Raw genomic sequence first — 26,205 nt, 5'->3', positions numbered from 1 at the left:
TTTTAATACATTTAAAGTGTACATCATGGCAACTGGCACACATTAATTATACATTGTGAAAGGATTGCCTCCCATCTAGTTATCTAGTAAATTAGCACCTCTACCACCTCACATATATATTTCTTCTTTTTTTAAGTTTCTATTTTTTTGGTGAGGACCAGCAAGCATTAACCACACCACATACTACCAGCCACAGTCATTACTCTCTATATCACATCTTCAGATTTTATTCATCTTATAGCTGAAAATTTGTACCCTCTTTCCAACGTATCCTTGTCTCCCCTACTTCCCAGCCCCTGGCAACCTCTTTCTTACTCTCTATGAATTGGATTTTCTTTAGATTCTATATATAAATGATATTATGTAGTATTTATCTTTCTCTTTCTGGATTATTTCACTTAGCATAATGCCCTCCAGGCCCATCCATGTTGTCACAAGTGGCAAGGTTTCCTTCTTTCTCACAGCTAAATAATATTCTATTTTTATATAGATTATTTTTATGAATATTCCATAATATGCAATATCTGATATGATACATGGAACATATTATATATGGAATGTGTACAATATATATCTATCTTACATAGTCTTTATTCTTCCATTGATGGGCACTTATATATATTATATTTGTATTGTTTCTATACTTTTTGGACATTTTGGACTGAAACTGTATTTATAAAACTTTCCCCTTCCCTTATAGAAGTTACTCATGGGTTATAAGAGGCTTAGTAATAGTTCCTGAACATGTCCACATCCTAATTTCTAGAACATGTGACTATTACTTGGATTACCCATGTGGCCTGATATAATCACAATGGTCCTTATAAAAAGGATGCAAAAGGAGTCAGAAACAGAAGAGCATATGATGATGGAAGAAGAGAGAGAGAAAGTCAAAGAGATGCTATGTTACTGGCTTTGAAGATGGAGGAAGGATGCCATGCGCTAAATGCTATTGTTGGCTTATGAGAGCTGGAGAGCAAAAGGAAACAGATTGTACCTTGAAGTCTGCTGAAGGAACACAGCCCTGTCAACAAATTTTAGACTTCTGATACCCAGTGCTGTAAGATAACAAAATGTTTTTCAAGCCTCTAAGATTGAGATAATTTGATACAGCAGCAATACGAAACTAATGAATGGGACATGTCTTACTTTAGGTTCCCCCGAATCAGAGCTGGAGACAAAGGGCTAGATACAGATTGTTTTCTTTGGGAGATGACCTAGGAAGCAGGAGTGAGGGGCCAGAGGGTGAGGCAAGGGAGGAGGGCGAGAGCCCATGTAATGAAGTGTCACTGAGATCACTCCTGTGGGCAGCTAGGGCTCAAGCCACCAGGACCTCTGGAAGGCACATGGGATGTCTCTCAGAAGAGTGCCTCTAGAGGAAGGCAATTAGGACCTGTAACTGGCTTCCATTTCCCAGCATTGAGGGCACCACTAAAGGCTGCAGCTGGAGCATCAGCTCCTCTACATTTCCCAGCTCTGCTTGACCTTGCATTAACCAGGCTCCTGCAGTATAGGAGCAAGCCCCACAGCAGAATGTGAAGAGACTGAGGACGCTTTGCAGGGCAAGGCTGAGCTCTGAGGGAACACTTCACAGCAGCAGTGGCTATGATGAGAGGCTAGCTAAGGTGATGGCCTCGGGCACTGTCTTCTATTGGACTGAATACTCAACCCCCGGATTATTCATCTAGTAATTTTCTAACCTGTTGTCTCCATGGGGTTAGGGTTTTATATGCAGACCGGACAACTCTTCCTGTGCCTGGCACACAGTTGGTACTTCATATTTGCTCATTTGAACTTCCTGGGGCTGCTAAGTCTCACCATGAGTATCTCATACAGAGACTCCCTTCTTTATTTCATTTAAGGGAAGCAGGTCTTACCTGGCATTTGAAATCCCAAATTAATTACTAAAATTTCATAAATAGATCTAAATACTACCAACTCGAGGGCAGATACAGCCTCTAGTTTCTTCCAAGGGCCAGAGAAAAAAGCCTTCCTAATTGCATTGACTAAAATTCTTACAAAACTTTTTTTTTTTTTTAATTTACCAATTGAGTCTCGTTGATTAATCCTGGAATCTTAACTGTAAAGAGTTAATCCTGTTTAGACAGAAATTGTGATTTCATTGAATGAATTATTTTTGGCTCTGTTTTAGCCAGACTAGAGGAGGACATGCCTGGTCAACTCAATCCTACTTTAAGACAAAACACTTCCAAATAATCTTGAAAACAACCCAAAGCTTATTATCCCTGCAAAATTGCTTCCTGTTTCTTCAGTTGGCATGCTGTGGTGTTTGCACTTACCAAACCCCTGCATGGAACATTCTTTATTATACTTTGCTACTTGAAAAATGTCAATCAGCTTTCCAATATGGCCTTATCTGTGACATGGCCCCAGTTCCTATTCTCATTGAAACAGTCTGTTATTCCTTCTGTTATTCCAGTCTGTTATTCCTTCCATAACACTTTTTACATAATCATCTATACTAATATAAATAATAATAGTAGGTAGCGTATAGCACCTAGTATGAGCCAGCTCCTGTCCTAAACCTTTTGATTTATGTTAACTTATTGGCTCTCACAAACCAATGAGAGTAGATGAACTTACTGGGTATATTGTACAAATGAGAAAACTAAGTCACAGAGAAGGTAAGGAACTTGCCCAGGGTCACACAGCAACCATGTAGTAAAATTAGGACTTGAACCCAGGTAATTTAGCTCAAGATTCTTTGTTTTGAACTACTTCCTAATTCCCAATATGTAGAAAATATTATATTATATGGTATTATTTGCCCCCATGCCTGCCTTTCCTTCTAGATAATAGCTCTACCAAGGCCTTTGTTCATTTCTCCATCTCCAGCATCTATCCAAAGGCCTGGCAGATAATAGAAATTTTAAACTTTGACTAAGGGAACTAATGAAAAAAATGAACCCAAATACTCTGTCATAACAGCAGATCAAAATGCCCCACCACTTGAAAGGACAATTGCTAAGAAAAAAAGAAAAGAATCTGTGCCTATTTGTGCTCAAGAATGGAGTGCTCAGACAGCAATTTCCACATCATGATCCTCTGACACTCCTATCCAGAAAATGGGCCTCACTGAGATACAAACATGGTGTCAGCAGGGCTGCATTCCTTCTGGAGGTTTAGGAGGAACTCTGTATTTTTGTCTTTTCCAGCTTCTAGAGGCCTCTTGCCCCCTTGGCTGGCAGTCCTTTCTTCTACTTCCAAAGCTGGCAATGGCAAGTTGAGGCTTTCTCACACCACATCCCTGTGGCCTGGCTTTCATTGTCACATCTCTTTCTCGAGCTCTTCAGCTCTTCTCTCTCTCTGTCTCTTTCTCTCTCTCTCTCTCTCTCTTCCATTTTCAAGGATTCTTCTGATTATATTTAGATAATTCAGAATAATCATTCTATTTTAAAGTCAGTGGATTTTTACCTTTAATTCCCCATTACCATTTAATCAAACATATTCACAGGTTCTGTGGATTGGCCTGAGGACATCTTTGGGTGTCATAATTGTGTGACTTCCCTTTTAACAATTCGAGGAAAAGATACTGAGTAGCATTCAGTTGGAAATAAGGTCTAGGATGTTGGTCCTAAACTCTGTATGAAGGCAACAACACTCAATTAACTCACACTGCGTATGAGGGACTCACCAAACTGGAAGTATTCTCTTTCTTTTTCTTCTCCAAAATCACAAAATCATTTCTAAGTGTCAGTTACCTTAGTGGCCAAGATAGTGGCAGGTGCTCTGTGTCCCGAGGGCTATAGAACATCAAGAAGATTGTAAGGTGGTCAGATTTGGTGGGGTGGATGACATGAGCTACACTCTCAGTAAGGATATGGATATGTGCCTATGCACGTGTGCACGTATGTTTGTGTGTGTACATAGATGTGCCAATGCATGCCTTTAAATACCTCTTTTTCCTATGCTTTCCCTGTAGGTAGAATGCTTTCATAAACCCTTCAAGGATTCTGGCAGGATAAAGAATCAATCAAAATTCATTGCTGTAACATTTTTATATCCTGCAAGTCAGAGCTAGTAGCCTTTCTTCCCCGCCAATCTAAGCTCCTCCAAACTGATTCCAGTAGGCCGGCTTTGACAAGAGTAAACCAGAGGTGTTTTGTGGCAAGGATAAAGTAACTGTCCATCCACGCTAATAGCAAAAAGCGGTGAGTCAGTGAAAGGAAAACAATGAGGGGCCAGGAGAGTCTAGTGAGTTCACTTGGGAAATACCATTTTGGAGCTGGCTTAAGAGAGGATGAGATCTGAGGTTGTTCACTGCCTGCGGAGATAATTATTTGTGGCAGGAAGTTTCTCTGTTTTTTTAGCTATGGCTACTTTGAATACAGTTGTGTTAAGCTTTTCTTCAGTCCTGCTGTATCTCTTTGACCTCTGGAACATATTTGTGATGCCATGATATAGGAGCCCCTCTGTGTCCTTGTCCTTTCCACATCTAGTATATAGTCAGCCAGGTGAGCTGCTGGCTCACACACACAACCCTGGATCTTAGGGGTCTGCACGTTGCATGTGCAGTTTCCTTGTTGGGTAGTTCTGTTAAAGTGCTTGTCTTCTAAGCAAGGACTGATTTCTGGGCTTTTCTATCGGATGGCTCTGCCATCTTGGAAGACCCTCCTTTCTGTTTTCATAGATGGGGAAGAGAGGGCATTTCAGGGGCCAGGTGGAAGTGGCAAAAACTCTTTTACTCTCCTTTTGTTGGCCAGAGCTTAGCACGTGGCCAAAGTTACTGCAACAGAGCCAAGAGCATACAGTTATGGATATTATTATAAGTTAATTAGAGACTCACAACAAGGAGAGTTCTTTGCTTGAAAAGCCTGTTTCCAAAGTTTAGAGTAGGGGTTGCAAATTCAGATGCCTCAGAGCCAGACAAGTGAGTAGCAGAGTCAAGTAAGCGGGAACAGTAATACAGAGAATGGTGTAGACAAGGACAGCCAAGAGAAGTGCACTCTTAATAACATGATAATTTAACTTTTATGATAGACTGCTATGGCTAAACTAACCAAATCTGCTGGCCACATCCATCCCATATGCTGCCAGTTGGCAACCTGCAGTCTGGGACAGAAATTTTTTTTTTTTCTGGAAGCAAATTCCAAGTTGGCTATGTTCGTGAATCACTACCTGTCAGGATAAACATAAACCCTTTCTTTTGAAAAAAGAAAGCTCTGAATAGCAGCAAAGAAATGGAAGCTAAAAAAGGAAGCATGTATAAAGAGAGTGATGTAAGGTTTTGCTATCGGTGTGTACGTGTAGGGCAGTGGCTCTTACACAGAGGATGGAGCTCTGAGCTGCCATTTTAAAGGATATTTGGTGTCCTGCAAAAGCAGCACAGCTCAGCTCACAACAGGCATTGATGTTTTCCATTGTGCACCTGACCTCAACATTCAACCCCGCCCCTCCCACCTTCTACCTGACTCAGGCCCCTGCTCTTTCCCTTTGAATATTTCTGAGCACAGTGTATACACTGAACAGTTTTACAGTAGCAACGAAAGTTATATTTTGCTGATATCTGTCAATGTCTATTATATTCTTGAGGAATATAATATCAGTGAATCCTGTATATTGGCTTAAATATAATATATAGAAACAAAGATAATAACAGCAAACATTTATTGAGCAACCACTATGTGCCTGGTACTACATAAGGGCCTTTACGACAATTAACTCATTAATTAATCCTCATAATAACTTTGAGATGCTATTATAGTTCCAATTTCTATGTGAGGAAACTTAGACACAGAAGGTTACTTGCCCAAGGTCACACTGGTAAATGGCAGCTAATAAGCTGGGACTCATATAGAACCAGTGTAGCTCTGTCCTGTGCTTATAGTTTGTCCGAACATGAATCTGCTTTCATAAGAAGGCTGATTGTAATTTTCAAATAATAGAAATCCTTCAGTGATCATAAAATTTGGTCACTGCTGAGCTTTCAAAGGTGTATTGGTTGCCTGTTGGTTATGAGGTGCAAGCTAATGCATGAGTGAGCAAAAAAAACATATAGAAAGACCATTATTTCTAAGGCATTAAAGATAAATTCAGAATGTTGTTCATAGCATATATTCTAGAAATGTTCAAGAGGATTTGGAGAAAAGTATGTCCAGGGTGCATATTTGTAAAAATGACATCTGACGATGTTGGAGAAGGGGCTTACCTCGTTTTGGAGTAATGTCCAAATACTCGTTTTTAAACCAATGTGTGGATACTTCTTACTTATTCTTCCACCAAACTCAGTGTGATTAAAATTGAAGGATGTGTATCCGTGACAAGTTCATGCACAGATACTGTTTAAATTCTTGGAAAAAGTCAAGGGGCAATAGCAGTAAGTAGAGTAATCTTCCACTACTGCCCAGTCAGACATTCAACTTTTGGGAAGCCCTAAATTCATCTGGATTCTTTTTTAAATACAATTTTGTAATTTCAGAGATGTGTTACATGAAACCCAGACAGACACTTATGTGAAAGAAAAGGGTGTGTTGGCTGACAAGATAAGTCTATGTTCCTTTCCATTGATCCAGCTAATTCTGACCCAACTTTGAGATCGAGGCAGAAATGTCCTTTATCTGGGTTTGCTTTCCCCGATCCCCCTAGATGAAGTTAGGTTCCTTGGGTTCCTTGTCCCTTCTTCATGCTCCCAAAGACACCTATAATTTCCTCTCAAGGTAAAATTCTAGTTAATTAATGAAATTGTGATTTGTTAATGCCCGTCACCTTTTCTAGTCCACATTAACAGTTAACACTTGCTGATCACTTATCCTGTGTGACATTATTCTAGTAATTTTATTTTTTTTAATTTTTAAATTTTTTTTGAGAAAGAGAGCACACAAGTGAGCTGTGGAGGGTCAGGCACTTAACTGACTGAGCCACCAAGGTGCCACCAGAATACTTGTTGCTTTAGATGCACCATGCATTGAATCCATATAGCTCCTCCTCTCAATGCCCATCTTATTTTCCATAGTTCCATTACTATCAGCCAGTAAAAGACAAAGCCAAGATTTGAACATTTGGACTTTGTGCTTTTAATTACTGCATTACTATGCTTCTGTATAAGATCTAGAACAGCACCTAGCAAAGTGCTTGCTGAGTCCCAGGAGATTAATAAATTTGGGGGAATAAGTGAATGAATGAATGCAGGCAGGAAGAACTAGTTCTTACTTTGCTAAGTCATACCTTGCTTAGGAAAGTGCTGCATGCTTTTCCCTTATAAGCATTTAACTTAAACTTTGGTGAGTGGAGTGACCCAAGAATTTACAAAAACAAAAAACAAACAAACAAAACAGCCCCTGGGAATCTTCTCACCACTCCTACTCCCACCTGATGGTCAGAGATGTCTTTATGACTCCAGAGGAATCCTGAATAGAGCCTACCAAGAAATCAGGACAAAGATGGAGCTGCAGAGGGACAAGAACAGGGGCTCAACTCAACCAAATTCTCAACCAGTTCTGGGTTCTTATACTCAGGATCCTTAGAGAAATGACATCTCTTTAGTTCCTAGGGGATGACTGGTTTACTGGTCTTGGGTTAAAGGCAGAATTAGCTGATTAGAAGGTTAAGGTATAATTGTAGGCACAGGGTGCCTGGGGACAACCTTTGACCACTTTCTGTTTAACTGAATTAGCGTTGGCCAGTTATAGATTTTCTGCTTGCAAAATTGCCAGCAAATTATTCTGAGTCTTGAATCTGCATTCTGTGTATGTGCCATTTGGGATGTCAGCATTATGATTGCCTTGGAAGCAATCTAACCAGAGCCTGCTCTGAAGGCAAGAGAAAGTTTCACAAGCAGAACTGCTCAGATATGGAACTATAATATCCTCACCCCTTTGATTTTAGAAAGATGATGTCAGTCAGGGTGATGACTTCTCCATTTCAATTTCTCTGATGTTCCTCAGTCTGGCTATACCATGAATCTCCAAAGATTAATTCTTGCTCTCATTCCTTGGGGTTCAGTGCATTTCAGTGGGCTGGTATTTAGAGAGAAGCCATGGTTCCTCAGCTTCCAACCTTTTGTACACTCTTTTGAATTTGCTGGTGGGGATAATAATGAGTTTTCTTCAACAGCTTGTGTATAGTGGTTAAAAGTTTGCATCCTAGTATCAAAGTTTGGTTTCCCAAGAAGCAGGCACTAAGTCAAGGATTTGAGTGCCAGTAGTTTCATTTGGAGGGTGGTGTCAGAAAATACCAACAAGAGATGAGGAAATGAGCCAGGGAAGAATGGAAGGTGAATATCAAGCTCACCCCTGTGGGCAGCTGGAGTTGAAATCCAAGTGGAAACAGGGAAACAGAACGTTTGCTTGCATGATTATCTCTCCTGAGCTGTGAGAGAGCTGGGGTATTTGTGCACCAATTCTCATCAGTAATGGCCAAGGGCTGCTACTAAGAATATGAATTTCCAAACATTCTCTGCTGGCTCCATGCTCTGTTAAAACAGCCTTCCACAGGCTTCAGAGAAACATCTCAGGCAAAAAAAAATATAAAATCTTGCTCCATGACATGGAAAGTGTAAGGGGTGTGTGGGAGGAGCTCTGATAAGTGATCCAAATTCAGGACACTTAAGCCTGGATTCAGATCCTTGTTCCACCCATCCTCACTGTATGTATGGTCTTGGGCAAATGTATTAGCTTCTCCAGAATGTGAGGCCCCTTGTCTGTAAAATGTATCCTATAAAATATTAAATATAGTATAAGCTGTTGTGGAGATTAAAGGAGATGATGCATATAACAAACTTAGCATAGTGCTCGCCATATAGTAAAGGTCGAAAAATGTTAGCAGTTATATGTTAAATATTATAGAGCATCTTCTCAGCTTCAGTATCTGTGGTAGGTACTTGGTATCAAAGGGGGGCGGGGAAGAGGTAACTTCTATCTTCATAGGGCTTGTATTCTTTCCATACTAAACCCATGACCATTTCTTACCTTACGAAAGTACCCCTTGTCCAAGAATGTGTCACATACTTTCATATTCCAAAATATATAACTTAAATTTTTGAGTCTGAGATGAAGCACCCCAAGGGTTTGCAAAGACAGAGCTGAGCTTTTGGAAGCAATTATAAACTTTAGATTTTTTGAGCAGCCAAACTTACAAAAGTAAAATAAAGTGGTGAAACTGACTTCAATAACATCTATTGAGTCTACTCTGTAAAATAATATCATTTTAACATGTTATCCATATAAACATTATTAAATTAGATATTTTACATTATTTTTCTTTTTGGCGCTCAGCCTTCAAAATCCAACATGTATTTTATATTGACAATTTCAGCCCAGCTACATTTCACGTGCTGAGTAGGTGAGGGTGGCTCATGGCCACCATATTTGATTGTGAAGGTATAGTGAGCTCTGAATTCCTTTGGGAAATAATTTCCAGTGGAATATTCTGTTTTCCTCCTCATTATGAATGGCACTGCTCCTTTGCATCTATGACAGTGAAGTTGGTTTTAGCTTGGGCATCATATGAAATTGACTGTTTTTGTAATGAAATTTCACACATAGAAGCCATGGTGAGATTCTTAGCAGGTGTAAAAATCTGACAAAGTTATTTCTTTAACAGCAACTTGATGGAAACTACAGCAGCTGTTCCCATTTGTGTATTTTCCAAATCTCATTGCCAAAGAGAATTGTTGGCAGCCACAGGAGAAGTATCAACTTACCTCTTCATTTGGGAAACAAAATTAAAACCCCGGCTCATTTCTAAAAGTCACAGATTTGGTAAAAGTTAGTAGGGCAAACACATAAGCCGCTGTTAAAATATTGATGGCTTTGGTTTTCTCAGGTGCTGCTGTTAACATCTGCAGAAGATTTGGACTGCACTCCTGGGTTTCAGCAGAAAGTGTTCCATATCAATCAGCCAGCTCAGTTCATCGAGGACCAGGCGATTCTAAACTGTAAGCAATGTCACATGATGATTCTTTTGGCCTATTCTCATATTTGAATTTGCCAATGTCTAAGAATATGTCTCAGGATGTGATATAGTCTAACCTAAGTGTTCTCTGATTGTTTTTCTTATGTCACTGCTTGACCTGGGGTGGAAGCTCTTGAATTAGGGCCTTGTTGGCTGAGAGGTATATAAAGTCGTTATGTGTCTCTTTTGAGTATTTTATCATTGGTGAGCATTTTCCCACTGCTCCCAGAAGAGGAGACCACACCAGACTCCAATGTGAGTGCTACTCTGTGCAAAGGAAATTAAATCCATTTCCCCTGGGCAGTCCCTGAGAGCAAAACCATTGCCTTCCCAAGGATTGCTGTTTTACTGGGATTTCTCGTGCATAGTGTTAGATCAAAATAATGGTGAGAGTAGGATGTTGGCTTATGGGAATTTTTAGGCATAGGAATTTAAAACTCCTATTCTGAAGGCTAATAAGAGGGACTTCAGAAAGATTCAAAATCTCTACTAGCTACATTGTGGAGTAAACTCAAATCCCCCCAAATTCCAATTAAAATATGCTCCCCTCAGATCTGTGGATATAATCTCTTCCTATTTTTAATGCCAGTTTCATATTGTTTTATCTTTATGAGGGCATGGAGTGCATTGCTAAATGCATAGCAAGCATAGTTTTAGCACAATAGAATTTAAAATTGATGGTAGACAAATAACCATTTAATTGTAAGCTCTTGAGCACCATTCTTTAACATTTGGGAAAGCATGATAGGAAAACAGTGGTTTAAGTTGGTCAGATGCTGCAAGGTCCTTTTAGGGAAGATAATTTTGCATTTGCCCTTACGGTCTCAGGCTTGCCTTCCACGCTAACCACACTCCTTCGTTCCTGTGCTCTGTGGCTGGTGTGTTAAAAGAAAAGGGAAACAAGACAAAACAACACAAAATAAAATAAAACCAGCCTGCTTGATTGGATTGTTCTGTGAGGCTGGAACACATTTTAGAGTTGGAAGGAACACAGTAATGAAGATGCAATACTGAGCATCAAGGGAGCTACCCAAGGTGAAGTCCATGAACATCTTGATGCAATTATACCAATGAAATCATTCTGGCAATTAGAGTCTGCAATGACAAGGTGCAGGACTGGCACAATAAGTGAATTCCAATGTGTGATTTCATGTTAATTTGAGCCCTGAGTGAGACTCCTGGGTCAGGCCATCAGGAACCCTTATTTGTCTTTTGATTCTTCTATTTATCAAAATCAATATATTTCAAAGGAAACTTTGTTTAAGAGAACCACTTTTCTGGCTCTTCTTCCCTCACATCTCTGTCTTATCTCCTCTCTTCTTCTCCTTCTCTTTCTCTCTCTCTCACTCTTTCTCTGTCTCCTTTTTCTCTCTTTTCTTTGCAAGTGATTATCCCAAATGGCATCTATATTAACATGGGTGTAAATGTGAAGCCACCCTGAGTATGGAAATTAATAGAGTTGGTATGCAAAGCAGGTCCATAAATGTGATTGCTTCTGTAATCTTCACGACACCAAACAGCTTTTAATTCACCGCTGAGAAGCTGGAAACAATCATACTTTGGGGGATCTTTTTAATTTAAACTAGACCATACTGTACATTCCAATATCACAGTTTTGTGTGTGTCTGTGTTTTTTTTTTAATCCCCTAAGTAATTAAGTGGGTTATGGTTGCTGGTTCTGTGTAAGCTAGTAAATGCTAAATGGAACTGAGTTGATTATCAATGATAGCACGTTCAGGAAAAGTCAGTGATATGGGAATTGAGGATATTTAAAATTTTATATATGAATCTGTATGTAAATTGTTGAATCAGCAAAATCTGATTAGCCCTCTCTTAGTCAAACTGCAGGTTCAAATCTATTACTAGGGTAAAAAAATATTAAGAGTACGTCTAGTCTGGTGCTTTTGAGTTCATCTCAATGCAACGAATGTAGGTTGTTATGAGTAAGACCCTGCAAATAAGGTTAGTTGTGCCTAAATGAAGAAGAAAGTTTCCATAGACTTGAGAATGCTTATCAAATATTTTTTTGAGAAAATCTGGATTTTCAGAAGAAATAGAAATGTATGGCTCTATTACAGAGGAAAGAGTACTGAGTATTGATAAACTTTCCCCCCAGCTCACAAACATTCCTCTTAGTCTCTACCTCTTCCCCTCTTTCTTAGATTTTTTTCATGCATTGCTCTAGGGTTCAACACAAGACCCTTCTATCTCTGAAAATGTGATTAACCAAGAAACTAATGAGTGGGGTGGTGCTCTCAAAATGAAGGCTGTATTGACACAAGGCTACTGTCTGGATGAAAATGGAAGGGTCCAACAGACTCAGAAAGTTTTAAAATACTTATAAATACTTGAGGTTGCATGCCAAGATCCAGGAAATGGTTAGGATTATTTTAGTGCCATATAAACACAGGTAATGCAGGAGGTTAAAAGACACCAGGCTAGTTACATCTCTTGGACTCCACTTATGACGTTTGTACTTTCCATATTTTTTTGCAATATTTAAGAGCTTTGTTTCCAATCATTGTAAAGTTTTGTCTTGCAGAAGGTGTAAACACAGCATAATGATGTCTACACTTTTCACCATTCTATAAAGTTGTCTGAAAGTGTTGTCTGTTTGCCTGATGGACATAGTATATCTGCTCATACCCCAGACTTCTATCCAACCAATTCTGTGTTCAGCTTTTAGCAGGCTATAGAAAATGTTTATTCTGTCCACGGCTTCCTACTCTCTTTGTTCAGTCAGTAATATTTCCTTTTATCCTTTTTCATCTTTCTCCTCAATTCTCAATGACTTATCTTTTTCTACTTTAACAGTTACTAATGGTCACCTCCACTCCTTTTATTTCCCTAATATTTTATTCACTGTTCACTCCAATACATCTTTCCTTCAGTTGTTCTAAAGCCTTTTATTTTCTTCACATCCAAATAACTCTTTATTCTACTCTCCTTTCCACTAACTAGACTTGCTTTCGTCTTTAAAAGGCCATTTTTCAACAAGCTTCTAGGATCAAAACATGGTATCCTACTATTCTTCTAATGTAACCAGGGGAGCTCTTTCATTGTATCTTTCACGGTGTAATGCAAAGCCCCCAACTCGTGATAACTTGGACAAAAGTTTTCTGCCTTCATCTCAGTCTTGAAAAATGAGCTGGGAAGAATGCTTATTCCCATTTTTTTTTTTTTATGAGAAGTACAAGAAGAAAGGGGAAATAGCTTGGAAGGAAGAAACTCAGGAGACATCATTCAAGGCCTTTGGACTCAGGGAGGAATCCTTGAGGCGTTTGTGCTAGGGGGTCCCTAGAGGCCTCCAATACCCAAACTTCTCTTAATAAGTTGTTGCTTCTTTGGCAACATGAAAATCATGTGATTCTGGCACCCGTCATCTTGGCCCTATGAGATTTAAATAGCGATGCTGGTTACACCCTCCCAGCTGACACCCAGGCTTCAGAGGAATAAGTGGCCTGGAAAATTGACCAGTCACCCAGCTGAGGTGGAAAAGGACCAGGTGATAAGCCCCTGGCTATGTTGTGTTCTGCAAAATTACTCAATAGACTATTCTTTCCCAGCTGCATCAGTTCAGACACATCTTCCCAGCCATATGGAGAGATCTATGATCATTGACTTAGCTAGAGGGAATCATACTCATGACCCTTCAGCTTCTATTAATGGGAGGTATCTCCAACTTCCTGTCTCCAGAAAGGACACCCCATTGGCCATCGAGGCACTTTCAAGTCAGCACTTTACTACCTCTTACTGTTCATCCTTCCTAGATTACTCTTCATGGAGCATACACACACACACACACACACACACACACACAGATACACAGAGAAAAATTGCTACACCTAAGCTCACCTAAAATACAACCTGTATAATTACATTTTTTAAAAAATTTATTTATTTATGATAGTCACAGAGAGAGAGAGAGAGAGAGAGAGGCAGAGACACAGGCAGAGGGAGAAGCAGGCTCCATGCACCGGGAGCCCGATGTGGGATTCGATCCCGGGTCTCCAGGATCGCGCCCTGGGCCAAAGGCAGGCACCAAACCGCTGCGCCACCCAGGGATCCCTGTATAATTACATTTTTAATAACACAATTGTACTCGTTAGAATAGGCTTGCTATCAAACAACCCCAGGTGACCTAACACAATATAAGTTTATTTCTCATTCAGGTCATGAGGATGCAGGTTGGGCTGCTTGCTCTCTTGGGTATTCTGCTCCAAGTGGTTGTTCTCCATTCAGGAACTTGAGGACTCAGGCTACTTCCAACTTGGTCCTGCCATCTTGGGTCTTCTAGTCATTCTTATGTCACTGAGAAGGGGGGCAAAAAATGTGGAGACGACACCCCCAAATTTAACCACTTTAGCTCAAAAATGATATATATAATTTCTACTCATTCTATTCACCAGTCATGTAAACAGTGTGGCCCTGAGTGAGTAAGCTATTCGAATCCTCTAAGTTTGAATTATCTCATCTAAGAAGGATAATGGCAATCTTTGCTTTTAGAGTTGATGTTTATTGATGGAAAAATGCTTCACACAGTTATGAATGAATGAAAGCTGCTATTAGGGTAGCCTGGGTGGGTCAGCGGTTTAGCGCCACCTTCAGCCCAGGGTGTGATCCTGGAGACCTGGGATCAAGTCCTACTTTGGGCTCTCTGCATGGAGCCTGCTTCTCCCTATGCCTGTGTCTCTGCCTCTCTCTTGTTTCTCTCTGTGTATCTCATGAATAAATAAATAAAATCTTAAAAAAAGAAAGCTATTTTTTTACTGTCAATATTGCTGTTGTTGCTGCTGCTCTTGTTACTACTGTTATTCATAGACCTTAAATACTTTCAATGTCCCTACAATGGCCATCTAATCTGGGCTTTATATAAGACAAATTATGAACATTAAAAATTTGAAGAAATGAGTGATTTTAGGATTTGAACTTCATGGACCAGTAGTTGTTTTTTTTTTTTTTTAATTTTGGATTGATGAGTGTATTTTTAAAATTTTTCCTGAGGCTTGATATGAAAAAAGAAAAAAAAAAGGCAAATAGATGAGATAGAGAAAGAATACTACCATTTATTTGGCTAGAATTTTCTTTTAAGAGGTCATTTGGAAAATAATTAAAAATAAAAGATCATCTGGCACTAAAAAACAAAACAGGAATAAGGACTAATTACAACAGAGAAGGCAGTTATTTAATTTGAGTAAATATTTCTTTGTAAAATAATGTCCCAAATGACCTTACTTAGGTGGAAAATCACATATCATTTTGGTGGGAAACCACATATCAAATACATTAGGCTAATATTACTTTTTTTTTTTTTTTTGCTATTGACTTTTCTAATACTCTTCTGAAGTTTCAATATGTTTATTTTCTAGAGAGACAGGTATAAGTCTTAAGAGATTTCCTTATGATGGGCTGTATGCCCATTCTGACCACAATTGCAAGAGAGGGAACCTTCCTGAAAAATGTAAAAGGTATGCATACCTTAGGAATAGATACTGGGATTTGTAAAAGGCACCACGAGTGCTGACCAGTGTGACATCCATGACCTTCATAGCTGGCATTAATTGTGTACTCTCTAATTGTGGAAGTCCCCCTTGAATTTCATGACAGGCCTTAAAGGACAAAATACTGTTATGTGCCCATTTTACAGGTGAAGATACTAAGGCTGGGCTAAGCAAAGCTATTTACCCAAGGACGTATCACTCATTTTGGTAGTGTCAAGATTTGAACCCAGGATTAAGGTCCCTTGCCTCTGATCTAGAGTTCTCTAGTCCAGTGTCTTTTTTTTTTTTATGTTAATGGTGACACATCAAGGAAATTTGCCACTTCATTTTTCCTGTCTATTTTCATCAACCTGGATGAGATAGAGAATTTCTATTGCATTATATTTTTTTCTGTTTACAACCAAGTTTCATTCTTCCTCTGTAATATTAAAAAGATACAGAAAAACTACTTCTGTTCCTTAATTTTTTAAAGATTTTATTTATTTATTCATGAGAGACACACAGAGGAGAGAAAGGCAGAGGGAGAAGCAGGCTCCCTGTAGGGAACCCAATGCAGGACTCGTTCCCAGGACCCTAGGATCACGACCTGAGTCGAAATCAGACTCAACCACTGAGCCACTCAGGTGCCCCTTTCCTTATGTTGAATAGATCCAGTTAGTGTAAGATTATCCATGACCTACACTACTGACTTTCCACCTTCCCTGTGGGTTTCTTTCACCAGGACACTGGTTGGACATGTCACCTTGACAATGACCTTGGTTAGTGGTCAGGTCATCCATGGAGTGCATGGTGTTGCATTAATTATATTTGTACTTAACATACATGAGTCATGGCTTTTGAGGGTGTTTTTAATTGACTATAAATCAAACAGGGAACTTGAAAAATGAAGGCAATTAATGAAAAAGCAATGTGAGAGGTGTTTTGCATTCTAACGTAGGAAATACATCGCCAGTGAATTAAATGTCAAAACAAAGGCCCTTTTTGACCCTGCTGAAAAGATTTCATTTGGATGATAATAAATGGATGAACTTTCAAACCTGGCAGGTGGAGAAATTCCTTTTCCCTGAGTTTAAGCTCACTTGGGTTTTTTTGTCTGTCTATATTCTCTATCCTTGAGAACTTCCCAAGTTCTTTGATTTTTGTTTTAAGTGTTAGTGATTAAAAAAATGATAATTTATTTTCCATTTTCTGATTGTACTTTGCACTACTAACTTGTATTTGCCCTCAAGTTAGAAAATTGATTAAATGATTAATGAAATGATTTAACATCACCTCTACTACAGTCTGCATAGATCTGAATATGGTTAGAATTTCAAGTGGTATATTTACTTAAGCTGTTGTGATATGCCAAGGAATATTACTCTGATGTCACTTAATTCACTCCACATTATGAAGGTGATTTTACTTTGGGTCAGAATGTGGACTCCTGTTGACATTAATGAGACTTTTTCCTGTATTTACAGAGTCCTGTAGAAATGCAATATTTTTACATGTTTGCCCTTCCACCCCACCATCATATTTGTAACAATCTAATAATCCAGTCGACTCATAGTATTAGAATCTTCAAAAATGCATTATATTAACTACTTTATTTCATAAATATAAGGCGATGTAATAAATGACTACAGAATAAAAAGAACACAAACATTGGAGAGTGATATGATGAAGTGATTAGAGATTCTTCATTGGACTTGGGTGCTACGTAGTGCTTCACAGAGTGGGAAACATATAAAGCAGTGGAGTGAGGGGGCCTGAGAAGGTGAGGAATGTAGATGGGGCTTCTGTGGCATAAGGTTTTTTAATCAGCAGAATAGGAGAAATAAATAGACGAGAAAAATCACAGTCAGCCCTTGGACTAAATTTACCCCACAGATATGTCCTGTCCGGCTGCTCAGTATGGAAGTGTTTAATGAAAAAGCTTTAATGAAAATAATTTGTTGTTAACATTGAGAATTTTACTTTTAAAAATTCATAACCTCTGGGAAGATTAGGCCTCCAGACTATAAACCCCAGACGCAAACTGCCTGGGTTCAAATCCAAGATTTGCCCATTATCTGCTGGGTAACTTTGGAAAAGTAGAGAACTCAGGGCACCTCTATTCCCTCATCTGTAAAATGAATATTATAATGGCAGTCACCTCAATAGGTTACTCTGAGAATTAAATGTTCATCTATGTAAAGGGCTCTGAATAGTGGCTGGTCTTTAGGAAGCACTAGAATGTTAGCTGCCTGAAGTAGTGTATAAATAATAGTAGCTGGGGCCTTCCCTGTGGCCCTCCAATATCTACTGTCTTCCTGTCATCCAGTTGGCTTCCTCATTCATTCTGCCTACCCCATAGAGTCATCTAAATTCACTCTATGAAGTCACCTTTGCTCCTGAGACTGGTGTGTGGATCGAATGATATGCCAGAAAAGACCAACCACATATACTGTTTTATCAAACCACTGCTGTTACTGACAGCAGCTATTCTTGGTGGTCAAGGAAGCAGAGAATAGTGCTGAGAGATGGAAGGGTATGGGCTGACTGGCATCATTTAAGACTTTGAAATCTATTTGCAATGTTTTGAATGATTAATACAGGTAAAGTGTGAAAGGAGGGCCATGTGATTAGACAGTGTGGTTAGCTTTCTAGAAGTTCAGAATAGGAGACAAATGAGAGAGAAGAGTGGGAAGGGCTTGCAGCAGGGAGCATGGAGCCTGTAAGAACTTCTGAGATGAGGATGATTGGCAGGTAAATCAGAGAAGAGGTGACAGTGTGATTGAGAACACCTGTATATGAAATAAGGGTAGGAGCAGAGCCCTAGAGAAACCCCAGAGTCCAGGCAAGGAAAGATATCTAGAAGTTGTCTCAAAGAGATGCATAATCACTGGATACACTCCCAGCTCACTGACTAGTATGACACCTTTACTTGCTGGACGTCTTCTTCCCCATTTGTATAATAAGGGTATATTAACTTCAATATACCAGAGCTATTTGGGTTGTGATCCAAAGCAACCCAACTCTGCCTGGCATTAGCAAAAACACATAAAATTATCAGCTCACATGATTAAAATTTTTGAGGCTTGAACTGGCTTCAGGAACACCAGGATTTAGAGGCTCTGAGGATGTCATCAGGATCACCCTTCAATTCTCAGTTCTGTTTTCTGGAGTGTTGGTACCCCTTACTCTCAGAGGGCTTCCCTCCAAATAGTCACCAGCAGCCCCAGCTTTTTATTCTTCCAACTTCACAACCGAGAGCATCTCTTTTCCAAGTGCTCCAGCAAACCTCTCATGGCTAACATTCTTGGTCTGGCTTGGCTCATGTGCCTATTCCCGAACCAATCACAGTGTCCAACAAGATTTGGTATTTCCATTGGCCAGGCCTCAGGAAATAGAGATGCTGTTCTGTGAAGGAAAGGAGTGATGCTGGGCTGGCAGAAACAGGAGTCCACCATGCAGGTGTTTTACCCCACTGCTTAGGCCCCTTTCCATACCCACATTCTCTGACTACAGGCTGTGCTCTGTGTATTAGGACTTTTAGAACCCAGCACACATGCAAATGGAAATGTATCTTAGGTGGCAGGGGATGAGGACAGCTATCACGCTGGGTTTCTCACTGGTGATGCTGGTGAGCAGATTGCCTAATTAAGACTGTCAAATTCAAAGTGATGCCATATGGCCTCACTCTTCAACCTGTTGAGTGTCTTTGCTCACATGGTTCTGGAGCTGGTATAAATCTTTTTTATTTCTGTTTTTCTTCAAGAGAGTAAGAATACAGGAACATACGGATGTTACAGGAGCATCTCCTAATTTAAGATACTAGAACCACATGAATTGGGCTGCTTAATGAGTAAAGCATCAAAATATAAAATAGGAAAGATTAAGCATGGCTTTAAATAGTTTGAGAAGGTAGACGATCCTATTATCCTGTAACAGACCAAATCCACACCTATTCTAATAATCGTGGTGCCCTCTGCCTGCCTTTTAATTTTAATTTTCATGAAATTTTTGTTGGCTTGAAGGAAAAAGGGCAAGAGGTACAAATACTCGCCAAGCATTCAAAATATCTCCAAGCACTTTTTGTATTGGACCAAATCCACATTCTCCTTCTGGAGACAGAAATAGGATATAGGAAAGAAATGACATACATGGATTCCGAACTATCCATTTAATTAATTATTTAAGAAACACAGAATGGTCACCTACCTTATGTCAGACCCTGTACTAGGTGCAAAGGATACAACTGAACCAGAGTAAAAGTCACCTCCTGTGTTGGAACTTTCATTCTTGTGGAGAGAGAGAAAGACACAGTAGGAATAAACACCTAAAAACACAGGAAAACAAGATGTGAAAATCTGATGGAAGTACCATGAAGGAAATAAGACAAAGTCGTATGACAGAGATTTCTGGATGGGCTGCCAAGATGTTCTCTCTGAGAAGAGCCTGTCTGTGCTACAGGCTGGGGTTCACCCTGTGAAGATTAGGTTGGCGAACATTTAGGCAGAAGGACTACATAATGCAAGAGCCCTAAGATGAGACCCGGTCTTTCAGTTTGAGATTCTCTGATCCAGGAAAGGGGCTAACATTTTATCCATTTAATCAAATCAACTTCTCTGTAAGATAGGATTATAAATCCCACTTTACAGATGAGAACATGAAGGTTGATTACAGGATATTCAATGACTCAGAAGGTGGGCCAATCGTGAAAAAAACACACGCTGATCTCCTGACCCTGTGAGTTCACTCCATAGGAAAAGCTATATCCAGTTTCCTCCCACAGAAGCACTCCTGTTCTTTTTATTGAGAACAGATTGGGATGTCCCTGGGAGCCTCTCAGGGCTGATGGTGTAGATGCCTGAGCTGGACTGCTTGCTTCCCTCACTTAAAATGGTGACCTTCCCAGTCAATCTCTAGCTCCTCGGTTTCCTTATCTGTAAAGTGGTGGTGATGTTTAGTGGGTTAATCAAGATACCACAGGCAAAACTGTTAGGACACTGCCAACCACATGCAAGCTCTATATGAAGGTTGGCATATTTTATCATTTGAAAGAATTAGGTCAGGGAGGGGAACGTCGGCAGCATAATACTGTTGAACAAGCAGCGCTGGCATCTACCAAATGTGGTACAGAGGCAAAACTTGCCCCCCCCCAAATAGAACACAAGTTCTGACTACTTCCTCAAGGTCTCCCTTGTAGGTGCTTTCACGTTCCAGGGGTATGTGCCATCCCACCCACACCCCAAAACACACACACACATACTGCTCGTGTTTTGGTCTCTTTGTACTAAACGTACTAATGCTAAAGGATGCTCCCTGAAAAGCATCTGAGAAGTGATTCTCCCCAGCCTTAGATCATGTGTGTCTTGCAAGTTAGGGAGCTAGAGCTAATAATATGCATATGCTGTATATTACACAACTCCACGGTGGGGGGCAACTCTGTGTAATAAAACAGATATTTTTGCAATAAAACACATGGATATTTATCCTAAGTAGGATAAATAAGGACCACCACATCAGTTCAGGTTGGGTTTTGTGCCAAATGAGTTATGAAAACACTTTTGGTCTGCTGAGCCTCTTGGATTTCAGGATTGTAGACTGCACCCCATAGGAGAAGAGTCCCTTGAAAAGTTGCAGACCTCAATTCTGCTAAACCATTCAGCTGGCCTCTTCACATGCCAGCTGCTTCTGGGGGCAGCAGAGTGTGGTAGTGGCTGAGACTCCAGGTTCTAGCTAACCCCCGCAACCCACTCCTACTTGTGAGCAACTTAGTAAATGATGTCTTGGCAGGCCACCCCTGAAAAGTAGCCAACCGCTGCACCAGCCTATTTCATTCCCATCTGAAGCCAAAACAGTTGTCAGCTATCCAGGTTCCTCCTAACTGTGCATGTCAGCTGATTCCGGAGCCCTCCCAGAGGATCTATTTTTAGCTAAAAGTGGTTTTAATTTTCATATGTATACATTAAATCCACAGGGGTGGGGGAATTTCCAAATAAGGAACATTGATTCTGAATAACATGAAAGAAATAATTAGTGCTTGAAAAACAGTTCAAAATATGAGTCAAAACCTCCAAGGAATATGGTTAGCACTGCATTTTTCAGTGGAAAGAAGTTTGCCGGATTAAAAACAGAAAGCAAGGGTGAGTGGGGATAAGCCAGGCTGGGTAAGGGATTCGCCATCACGTTCTAGGCACTGCAGAAGAAGACAAGACTAAGAATAGGGTGGGTAGTGAGGTAGGGGGCAACTGGGATTGTCAGGTGGATGCCCATGAGGATGTGGCCCTGTGGTCATTCCCAGCATCCAGAGGAGCATGGAGGGGAGGGGTGGGCTAGAACCAGGCCTTCACCATACTCAACAACGATGAAAGAGCAACAGCCCTTGTGAGGCCTGGTTCCTGGCAGCTCTGATCAAGCTTCCAGGTGTCTGTTTATTGTGAAGCAAGGTCAAGACAATTCTAGAGTGGGTAAGGCTTAAGATAAAGATGTATCTAAATTTTTTTTTTTATGTCCGAAGTTGCTTGCTTTGCTTTTGGGGTAAGCCAACTCAACCTTTTTGTTCTCTGCATGTACATTTTTTATCAGGAACAGTTTTGTGAGGGGTATAGCCTCTTTGTGTACCTAAGGAGAGGTTAAATTGTTCTCTGTTACGAAGCACTTTGTCAGCTACAATTACAATTCAGTGACTTCATCAGTTTGGATAAACCCTGACTAACTCAAAATTTTAAGGAATAGGATTTAAAGGGAGGAAACTGGAACTCAGGTTCATCCAAAGATCTGAATGAGGAGATCTCAAAAGAAAACAAAACACACATACACACACACACACACACACACACACACAGGTGTAAAGAAAGACCAGGAGCTTCAGCAATGGGAACTGGGAGTGAGTTTAGGACAGTGCTTTTCAAACTTTCTATAGTGAAAGATTGGTTTTTGTTTCAACACACCACAGGCTGATACTTTGGTAATAAATAAATAAATACCTAAATAAATAACTGTCAAAATGTAATTTTCAATGAGTTAAAAACATGACCCATTTAGAAACATAAATACAGGTCCAAACTCATCAATTAAAGAGCAAATCTATAAAGTTAGGTCTAAGTCAATGAACATTTGATGAGTTAGGTATTAGTAGGTGATTTAATAATGAGGAAATGCTAGGATGGGTTTGCTAGTTTACACACAGAGCTGGCTAATGTCCTACAGGGCAAGTAACTGTAACCTTTGGAGTAATCTTTTCTGCTGAACATTACTGGAAGCTCTACCTTACAGAGATCTACAAATCAAAAAAGAATTTCACTAAATCTTCAACCTTCAACAAATAGGAAGCAATGAGAATGTTAACCTTAAAAATAAAACTTCCAGTTATTTTACAGAAAAAAAAAAAAAAGGATCAGAGAGTTACAATCCAGGAGGAGCAAGCTCTGGCAAAATCATAAAGAAATCCACAACACGAAGCAGAGAACCACTCTTCTGTAGAGGAAGTGGGTGATGAGATAGAGTTTAGTTGCCTAGGGCTCTCTTCCTGTTGGATCTGCAATTGAGCAGGAATGGTAGGGTCTGAGAGCTTCCCCTACTGAATCCCTCAACTCTATGTTAGTGAGGTGTCTCCTTATTAATTTTCACAAAGTGAATAGGTTAAATTTTCCTAGGTAATTAAATAATCCTTGAATGGACCTGTTAAGTAAAGTGCATATATGGCATTGAAAGAATATCCTTGGGCAGCCCAGGTGGCTCAGCGGTTTAGTGCTGCCTTCAGCCCAGGGCCTGATCCTGGAGACCCAGGATCGAGTCCCACTCAGGCTCCCTGCATGGAGCCTGCTTCTCCCTCTGCCTGTGTCTCTGACTCTCTTTCTCTCTGTGTGTCTCTCATGAATAAATAAATAAAATCTTAAAAAAAAAAGAACTTATCCTTACCTCCAACCCAATGTTTTGTTTTACTTTCAAGTTTTAAACAATTTGTCTTAACAATATAATAAAAAAAAATTTGCTATAAAAATTAAAATAAAGGGGGATGCCTGAGTGACTCAGTCAGTGAAATATCTGCCTTTGACTCAGGTCATGATCTCAAGGTCCTGGGATTGAGCCCCGAGTCAGGCTCCCTGCTTAGCAGAGAGTCTGCTTCTCCTCCTTCTGTGCTCTCTCTCTCTCTCTCTTGCTCTCTCTCAAATAAATAAATAAAATCTCAAAAAATTAAAATAAAGCAAAGACATACAAAATGCAAACTTTAAAACTAGACTCAGTAGGCATAATATTACTCTATCAAATTGCTTTTAATTACTATGCTTATCTTGTCATGGGCCCTTAATAGAGTTTGGGCACCAGTCTGTTGACCACACCTTTAGTTTTGCATACCTTTATAGTAGTAGCAAAGCTCCACTCACCTTCCAGTTTGGGGTGTCTTCATTCAAATTTTTGAAAGAAAGGCTGATCGACTTGGCATGGGGTCAAGAGCCCACTCTGTGGTCTGGGAGACAGGTCCACTAATTAGAGGCCCATTCCCTAAAGAAAGAGCTCCAAGCAAACAAACATCAGAGGCATTCATACAATTACTGAGTTCTGAAAGCAATCACCCAAACAAGCAAGGGACCAGGACAGTGCTGGGTTTTGATCACAGGAAAGATATCTCTGAGCCACCATGTTGGAACATCATTTGGTCTCCCATGTTTAGCTTTTTATTCATGTTTCCAATAGCCCAAGGTACAACTTCCCAAAATATCACCAGATGACTCAGCTAATAAAGCACAGGCACATTTAATAAAGCTTACTTCCATAAGGAACGTGTCAGAAGGTGGAAGTCAGAATGGATCCATTATAGGGTCTGTGAGGAGAGTCCAAGCTCTCATGATTCAAAGTAGGAAACTGACATGGGGTCTGGTTCCTGACATACTGATTTAGTATTAATAGGTGTGGCCTAGCAAGGGTTTTTAGGTAAGACTTGAATTAAGTCCTCTAAGTTGTTTTTGATGAATGCCCTGGTGGGTAGACTGTTCCACCCGAAAACAAACAGTGAAGGTTTTCTTTGTTTGGTCTTTTCTTTCTTTGGCAAAGTTTTCTAGGAACAAACACATCAAGTTGACACAGTGGTCTTCGTTCTCGGTTCTTAGTAGCTGCGCCATATTGATGTGGGTGGTTTCAGTTCTCAGTCCATGGCCGTTTGTGCTCTAAGTTGGCATTTCCTAAACTTTTGTCTCTGCTACACTATTCTATAGAATCGTAATAGGAATGCACAGAAGGGAAAATATTTTGAAGTTAGCGAAGTTTGGGGAATGCGAGGGGTTTTCTTGTTTAACTACAGGCCCTCTCAGACCTTCAAAATGTGAAAAGTGCATTGTGAATGTGGACATGCCTCAGAATCTAACCTTTTACCAGTCCAAGAAGAGCCATTCAGTTCTCTATGAGCTGCAGAGCTTCTCCTACCTGCACTCTAGAAACAGGCTCCCTTTCCATTCTCAACTGGGGACGAGGGAAGGCCTGCCCCTCTGAGACCTAAACCTTGCCTTTCTTCTTGAGGAGCAGAAAAAGTGGAAAGATTTTTCTTTTTTGTTCTTTCTCTTCTGCTGAGCTCACAGGAAACTGGGTGTTATATGTTGGCAAATCGAACTCCAATAAAAAAATATACAAAAAAAAAAGTCATATTCTCCATCTCAAAAAAAAAAAAAGGAATAAAGATAGAGTAAAATGCTTGGAAATAAGCATACATTTAAAATAAGTTCCATCGTGTCACGGCTGTGGAGTCAAGCTCAGAAGCCAGACTCTCTGAGACCCAGGGAACCTTCCCATCTGTCTCGCTCTCCAGCAGGTTCCCTGTCTCCTGTACTCGGGTTAAAAGGTCTCAGGGTGGGTGGAAACCTCTCCTCCATGAAATCCCGATTTAGCTCTACCTAAGGCTTCCAGTAAAACGTTTGCAAAGTAGAAAGGCTTTTTCTCTCTCAGTCAAGTCTGGCTTTCAAGACTCTTATTTTGCTTAAGTCTTTAGGCTGAATATTAAATCTTTCACTCTCTTAGCATTCCTGATTCAACATGCTCATCCTCCCCCAGGCAAAAGATGCCTCTGGCAAAAGAGCAAGGGAGGTCAACTAGGAAAATCTGAAAAGAAAGACACACAGGTAGATTTCAATAGGCTGGTCCCTCTTAACTTCAGGCACAGATCCAGGCTTACAAGAGAGCAGGAAGCCATTGTATAACCACCTAGGAATTGAGAACAGAGATAGATTCTGGAACCTCTCTTCTGGGCTGGTGGCTTCAGACAGTTTGCCTGTCTTGGTCAGAACTTTTTAAAGGATCGGGTAAGTTGGAGTGGAGGTAGAGGCATGAAATGTGGCCATTGGCAGGGAGGCAGGGAAGTTACTGGTCAGCTGAGCACAAAACTCCTGGTGTTTTTATCTTTATCAGGTCAAAGCACCAAGACTGCATCTTCAGCCTTTTTGCCCTTATAGTTACCACCTGCATATCTGGGATTGAGACATTTGAAAGAAGGTCAGGTGTGATTTTACTGAGCATTTTAAAGAAGCAGTGCAATGCATGTTCTACCTCCAGCTCCCACCAGCTTTGTACTGTTCCAGGGAGAGGAGCCAGCATTGCCTGAAGCTTAGCAGGCTGGGCACCTGCTTCTTATCAACCCAGGTCTGGTCCTCATAGCATCTGTGATAGGCAAACACCCAGGCTCTGGGATCTAAGCACTTAGATTTCAATGTCAGCTCTAACCCTTGGTAGCTCTGTGACCTGGGGCTAAGTAACTTAACTTCTCTGGGCTTCTGTTTCTTTTAAAAGGCAAATGTTCAATGAGATGCTGAGGTCCATCTAAGGCTCACACACA

At 40.2% G+C, this 26,205-nt stretch overlaps 1 protein-coding gene across 24 annotated transcripts in view; it reads left to right on the top strand.

Annotated features, from left to right (window-relative positions):
- Positions 1-26,205, top strand: part of CDH13 (cadherin 13) — a 1,387,059-nt gene that overhangs the window by 592,301 nt on the left and 768,553 nt on the right. For all 24 annotated transcript variants that reach the window (XM_049110659.1, XM_049110644.1, XM_049110650.1 and 21 more), the window contains one exon: positions 9,784-9,895. In XM_049110659.1, the coding sequence (XP_048966616.1) occupies positions 9,784-9,895 (112 nt within the window). The remainder of the gene's footprint in view (positions 1-9,783; positions 9,896-26,205) is intronic.

The sequence above is a fragment of the Canis lupus genome, chromosome 5 (assembly GCF_003254725.2).
Source record: "Canis lupus dingo isolate Sandy chromosome 5, ASM325472v2, whole genome shotgun sequence".
Lineage (NCBI taxonomy): Eukaryota > Metazoa > Chordata > Mammalia > Carnivora > Canidae > Canis > Canis lupus.
The sequence above is the reverse complement of the archived record's forward strand: the minus strand, read 5'-3'. Positions and strand labels throughout refer to the sequence as shown.